This window comes from Platichthys flesus, chromosome 24 (assembly GCF_949316205.1).
Source record: "Platichthys flesus chromosome 24, fPlaFle2.1, whole genome shotgun sequence".
Taxonomy (NCBI): domain Eukaryota; kingdom Metazoa; phylum Chordata; class Actinopteri; order Pleuronectiformes; family Pleuronectidae; genus Platichthys; species Platichthys flesus.
In genome coordinates this window covers 14950334-14957311 of record NC_084968.1, presented here as the reverse complement: position 1 = coordinate 14957311, position 6978 = coordinate 14950334, and the positions used below count along the sequence as shown (strand labels likewise).

The 6978-nt window shown below is 45.5% G+C and overlaps 1 protein-coding gene across 1 annotated transcript; it reads left to right on the top strand.

Annotated features, from left to right (window-relative positions):
• The first annotated feature begins 37 nt into the window (after positions 1-37).
• LOC133949568 (uncharacterized) lies at positions 38-5958 on the top strand. The gene is made up of 6 exons (XM_062383481.1): positions 38-379; positions 1341-3034; positions 3143-3385; positions 3490-3714; positions 3958-4000; positions 4152-5958. The coding sequence occupies exons 1-6, from the start codon at positions 205-207 to the stop codon at positions 5210-5212; spliced, it is 3441 nt and encodes a 1146-aa protein (XP_062239465.1). The 5' UTR covers positions 38-204; the 3' UTR covers positions 5213-5958.
• Positions 5959-6978: the final 1020 nt, after the last annotated feature.

Below are 6978 nucleotides of genomic sequence, written 5' to 3'. Positions count from 1 at the left end.
GGTCAGAATAACTCCACATGATCTCCGACAGGGTTAACATCTCCTTCTGCCCAAACGCAGTCTGCATGGCAACCTATATTTGGCCCTCCCTCTTGCCAGTGGATCGTTTCCGTCAGAGACGCGCAGACAGTCCGCTGGTCAGGCGAGGTCCTGCGCTCCTCCAGGCTGAACCAGTGCGCGTGCACCTCTTCCCACAGGAGGACGATGGGGGACGTGCCCCAGTATCCAGTTTTCTTTGAGTGCCCCAGTCAGCTGCCCCATCAGAGGAGGGCGATAAAAATGTACTTCTCTCTGAGCCGCAAGTCAGGAGGAGGTGAGTGCGGACCGCTGACCCGCGTGCGCGACGAGGTCTTCAGGGTCGCGTTCACCAGTCAAACAGGTTTGTCACCACACGCGCACATCACTGAATGTCTCCTTGTTAGTGTTGTCTAATATGTGGAGCCTCTTGTCACGTGCGTAAAAACTATTTGAAGCTTAGATTCAGTTTGATCAGAGCGTCAAGAACCAAAGAGGTTCCGGACTGTGGAAGTGTTAATAACAGAAATGAGTTGATATTAACTCTGCCCTGGTTCCTGGGAAACGTGTTCATTTGAAACAACCGAAACACTTTCACTTTCGTCCGTGACGCGCACTGGGCTGAGTTTGTTGACTTTTACGCACGAGCATTTGTTTAAAGTTAAAGAACAAACAAGTCACTGCGGGTTTGTTCCCTCGTGACTGGACCGCACCCGGTGAAAATCAGTAACAATATACAGCTGGTTGCATGGAAACCCACAAGGTGTGTGTCAATGCGTCATGTCGAGATACAAGTGTTGAGTTGACTGAGAAATATAACCCTTTCCCCACATGTAGGAGGGTAGAGCTTTTAGAAATGAGAGTCCTCAGGCTCTGGAACACCCTGTCCAAGCAAATACAGCAGACTGAGGTACTAGATTCATTATTATTGTAATGCTGAAATCTGTTTCCAGTGTTTCACTTGTGTAGCTGTGCTTTGAAAATAAAGAAATTATTATAAGTACTTCATAAGAGGAGGAAAGACAAATGGTTTAACAGGATGTGAATCCCCTGCTGGTCTACAACAGATGAGTAACACCTTTTATTCACAAAGCACAGTTACAAAGTGCCTTACAAGACTAAATGATAAAATGCAATTCAAACAGTTTAATAAATATATAATGAAGAGAACCATATAAAACTAGATTAGCACAGTGCATATCAACCCATGAAACCACTCAGATCTGGACTGTCCTTTACCTTACTTGAAGACGTTAACTTTCTTTCTGGATTTGTCTTTGCACTCTAGAGTTCTTTGTTGGTTCTAATTTTCTTTCCCTTCTTAGATCAGCAACGTGTCCTGCAGAGATCTGTGCACAAGGTGGTGGTTGGAGATGAGACTCTGGTGCTCGTGGTTCGAGGAAGCCTGGAATCCTCCAGTCCTCCCATTGCAGCCTCCAATCCTCCCATCGTGAACTCCAGTCCTCCCATTGCAGCCTCCAGTCCTCCCATTGCAGCCTCCGCAGTGACGGTTCAAGGTCGATCTGGTGAGAAGCAAACCAGCATCCGTCGACTGGGTGAGGCTAAACTCCGCCTCCTCTGGAGAGAGATGGAGGAGGGCTTGGGAAAACGTTTTCCAGGAGTTCAGGTCACACGGAGAGATGCAGGTCAGGTAGCTCTAGAAGGTTCTTTGAAGGATGTTGTTGAGGCTGGAGAGTGGATCTCTGGTAAAGAGAACCTGGTGGTAGAAAGGAGAGTTTCTAACATGAGCACCCATCTTCTGGCCTTCGTAAGGAAGGCTTATGGAGCTCCAGGGGCGCTGCAGGACTTCCTAGGGGTTGGTGACGAGGTGGAAATAGAGCTACGTGACATAGAGCTTTGTTTCTTCTCCCTCTCACCTGATCAACTGGACGACCAAGCCAATAAAATGCAAGAAAAGTTCAAGGAACTGAAGATTGACCTTCCTAATAGCTCAGCTGTTCCATCTCAACTTCGGGAAAAGCTCAAGTCCAAAACCTCTAAGATGAACCAGGGGCAGCTAAGGGCTCAGGCAGTGTTTTATGCAGACAGCACAGTGTGCCTACTAGGTCACACCAAAGAAGTTGCCGAGTTGAATGAGTATGTCATTCAGTATATTTTGCAAAACGCAATAAATCTCCCTTTCCTAGAGTTAGCACACGAGTTACAGGACTTTCTGCAGCTGCCTGGTTTTGACCTTTCAGACGTTACCTTCCATCCTCTCACGCTTTCCTCTGGGTGCGTGCTAGTGCTGGAAGGTCCAAACAGCCAAGTGACTCAGGTCAGGAACCTGTTGGGTCCATTTCTCGACTCCCTTGTTCAGGACACCACTGACCTGATGGCCTCTTTGAATTTGAGAGAAGGAAACCAGACAGTGTCCAGCTCTAGCCTCCAGGTGCTGGTGTGTCAGGGGGACCTCAGCAAACAGGATGCTGATGCCCTGGTTGATGCTGCCCATGAACATCTGGAGAACTCTTGTGATGTTGCTGCTGCGATGGGTAAAACAGGTTGTCCTGAGGTACAAAGAGAGCGAGACATCTTAGTGAAGCAGGCTTGGAAAGTCCCTACAGGAGACGTGGAGGCGACCACAGAGGGGAGCCCACACTTGGCAGGTGGCAGAGAAAGGTCCTTGCTGGAAAGAACTGTCCAGTTCACTCTGAATGTGGCAGAGAGCATGGAGCTCAGGTCTGTAGCCATGCCCTGCATCAGCTCGGGTCTGTTTGGGGTTCCTGTGAACGTGTGCTCTGAGGCCATCGTGACGGCTGTGAGAGAGTTCTGCACTCAGGGAGGACGAAGTCTGAGAACAGTCATCCTCATAGATAACAGAGCCGAGGTGGTGAGGGCCTTGCAGGAAGCATGTGACAGGCTCTTCCCAGGGAGAAGTACCGGAAACAGTCCACCTCGTGATGTGAGCTTCCAGACGGACGCTGCAGGAGGAGACAGGACAAGTGGAGCCACTGCTGGAGCTCCTGGAGACAATGTCCATGTGGAGGTTGTTCAGGGAACCATCGAGACCCAGCAGGTGAGAACCTTTATAAATTGTTAAACAGAGACATTCACTTATACTGCTGCTGTCTGTGGCTGGCTTGTGAGAGGATGAGGAACCTTCCATCTTCTGCTTCCCTTGTAGGTGGATGCCCTGGTGTCTCCTATGGTTGGACACGATCCTCTCTCTACACTTGTTGGTAACATTTTGTCCAACATAGTCGGATCCCAGTCTGATTTGATTCCTCGGTTTATAAATGGATCAAGAGAGGAATCAATGCCCGGCGATGCGGTTCTGGTGGAGGGTGTCACTGGACTCCCATCTAAAGCAATCTTCTTCCTCAACCTGGTTCCCTGGGATGATGACGAGGATGGAACCGCAGTCCAGGTGAAGCAGTGGGTTTCATTAGTGTCTCAGTGTGAGCACACTCAGTTTTCCACTTTCTTCACCATAATGCAGCTCCTGCTTCTCTGAATTCTGACCCTTTGCAGGTTCTGAGACTGGGCATTAGCAGCATGCTGACTTCCTGTGAGAACAGGGAGTTTGGATCTGTGGCTCTCCCGGTGCTCGGGGCGGGTGCTGCCTTGCGTTTTCCTCACAGAGTGATTGCCAGGGCTCTACTGGAGGAGGTCCTTGGATTTAAACAGAACCGAGCCAGTAGAGCGCCGCTCCTGCTCCGAATCACCATCCACCCCTCGGACACGGAGGCTCCTGAGGTATAAGGGAAATGCATTAACACTTTATAAAATACAAAATATAAGAAGCAGCAGAAATGTCTTTTCCTGATGTGGATTTCTTTTATGTCAAATTCACACAGAAACTATCTCACATTATATAAACATGTCACAGGCTTAATAGTAGAAATTGTAAATTTTATTTTGAAACTATCAAGCTCTAAACGTCAGCTAATCTTTTCAGCATCAGATATGAACAGTAAACGTAGTTCCTTGTTTCCGCAGGTCTTCAAAGGATTCATAGAGGATGTTCATCAACCAGACCAAGGTGAGTAGAGACCAGAGCTTCCAGCCCCTGGTAACTAAAAGCAGCATTAATGAAAGAGAAAGAAAAGATTGCAGAAATAATGTCATAATATTACAAGAAGAAAGTGAATACTTATACTATAGATATTGTCGTTGTCACTATTCTCCTCCAGCGACGGGTCCGATGAGGATCGTCTTGCTGGGAAAAACTGGATCTGGGAAAAGCGCCCTGGCTAACAGCCTGTTAGGAGCCGAGGAGTTGTTCAGGACAAGCTCCTCCTCCAGCTCGGGAACAAGTCAATGTCAAGCGGAGACCGGAGCGGTACATGGAAGAAGCATCACTCTGATCGACACTCCTGGTCTGTTTGATACCGACCGGTCTGAGGAGGACCTGAGACCTGAGGTAACCAGGTGTATGGTGGAGCTGGCCCCGGGGCCTCATGCTTTCCTCATTGTGCTTAAAGTGGAAAGATTCACTGAGCAGGAACAGGCCACCGTCGAGAAAATACTTCAATATTTCTCTGAGGATACTCTGAAATATGCAGTTATCGTGTTCACTCACGGTAAGCAGCTTGAGGAGGGGCAGAGCATTCAGGAGTTTGTCAGTCAGAACAGGAAACTGAGTCATCTGGTGGAGACGTGCGGGGGCCGGTGCCACGTCTTCGATAACATAGCCTGGAACAACAACCAGAAGAATGACTACAGGAGCAACCAGTTCCAGGCAGAAGAGCTTCTGGACACAATAGACAAGATGGTGAGGGAAAATAATGGGGGCTGCTACACCAATAACACACTGCAAGGAGTGAATGAGGACATAAAGATGGAGGAGCAGCGTCTACAGCTGTCATCAGTCAACACATCACAGCACGTGATCCGACAGAGGGCGAAAACCAATGTTCATAAAAGGTTTCTGATCCAACTCACAGGAACCGTAACAGGAGTGCTGTTAGGAGCTTTATGTGGTGCAGCATTCATGATTGGAGTAGATATCAGATCTATGAGGGACTGTTCAGAATTAAATAAACTAATTCCAGCTAAGAAAGTCATAGCAGCAGGAGGTCAAGTGCTGGGGCTCGGTACTGCAGCTGTGATGTCAGTAGGAGGAGCAGCAGGAGCAGCAGCAGGAGGAGCTGTTGCATACGAGGCAGCGAAGGAAGCTAATTCACCACTTGAGGCAGCTGTGAAGGCATTTCACGCCGTCTTTGACAAAGGCAAAGATTTAAAATCGAAATAACTGATTTCTCGGCCACTAGGTGGCAGTGAGTGGAAAAACCTGGACACCTTTTTAAATCACTTATAATGTTTATTCCACATTCACTCTCCTCTTAGCTGTGTTTAGTTTTTGATTCCAAAGTTTACGTTGGAGAAAAATCTCTTTAGCTGCTAAATGTTAACTTTCTTTTCTTTGTTCTTTAAGAAGAAGTAAATGCTCTTCAACATCCGTCAGCTCCAACTCGATCCACTCGCTAACACTCGCTCTGAAGTAAACACACGCCAGAGAAGATGTAAATAAACGAACCAGAAACTGGAGGACGATTCCCCCGATGGCTACTGAGCCGATACAGAGGCAATAAAGATATATTCTATCTAACTGGAATTATCTGTCATGCAATGCAATCATTTTAATAAGTATTTTCACTTCAAGTTGTTTTGATGATTAACTGAACTTTTATGCTCTTCTTCTTTATATTAGATTGATTGCTAAAAAAAATCACTTTTCCAAAACTTGAAGGAGCAGATTCAAGTGTTTATCCGTCTGTTGTTCTTAAGGCTTTTGTTCTTAAGGGTTTTGGTGTCAGCTTGTTCAAAGTGCACTTACACACTCTGGCTGACAGGGGGCTCCCTACAGCAGGAACGATGCTTTGTTAAATCAGAGGCGCTGTCAGTGCCAGACTATCGGATGTGAATCTGTAAACATGAAAGCTGAGCTGATGCATGCACTAATAAGAACTAATAAAGTTACAATCTCCTGTCATATTCCATATTTTACCATTTATTTGGCAAATGTTTGTGTTTCAGACTTCATAATAATGATAATAATACTTTTAACTTGGCTTAAAGAGACTTTAGACAAGTTTAAAAAACAGAAATATAGAAATATACAATTAAAATCATAATGACACATCAAAATATTAAATATGCATCATAATCACACAGTAAAATATATAATTAACATCATATGCAGATTAAAATATAAAATTATAATACATGCTCTACACCCTGTAACACAGGCTTTCTGTCCCAGATTTGAAATTCAGAACCTCTAACTTTTAAATAATAGTAACGGGCATTGTAAAAATAATTATCAAATTTATTTCCTCATTTCTTAACAAAGTTTCGTGAGGATTAAGACAATAGAATGAAGGTAACAGTGTTTTAAGAAGGGATTTTTATCTTTAGTAATAAATAAAGCCTGATCTGAAGACATTAGTTATTGTGCATTCATGTGGCGTTGAAATAATCAGAACATTTGGTTGCTGACGTCATCACTTATAAACCGATTAAAATGATTTTAAAATCAGCTCTTACAGAAGCTTCGTTGTGTAAAACTAAATCAAAACAAAAACAAAGATGAAGCTAAAGCATCAAGTATTGAGATACTCTCCCTAGGCTACACGGGGAGAGTGTGGCCTAGGGGATAGAGCGGGTGCTCTGCGACAAGAAGGTTGCCGGTTCGAATCCCACTCTATCCCATCTGCATGCCTAAGTGTCCTTGGCAAGATACTGAACCCCTAGATGGCCCCTCATAAAATGATGAGTGTTCTAAAAATGTAAGTCGCTTTGGATAAAAGCGTCAGCTAAATGACATGTAATGTAATGTAATGTTTTCATGAATCCTGGCCGCTGCATGTTATTCATCGTTGGATTATCCCTCACCAGGGCTAGTGAAGTTATCCTGCTGTGTAAAACTGGTTCCAGTCAGGGGACTCCTCCCACTGATCCAACTGGTTCTCGATGAAACCCAGCAACGCTCCTGTCCCTCTGAGACGCTCATCAGGA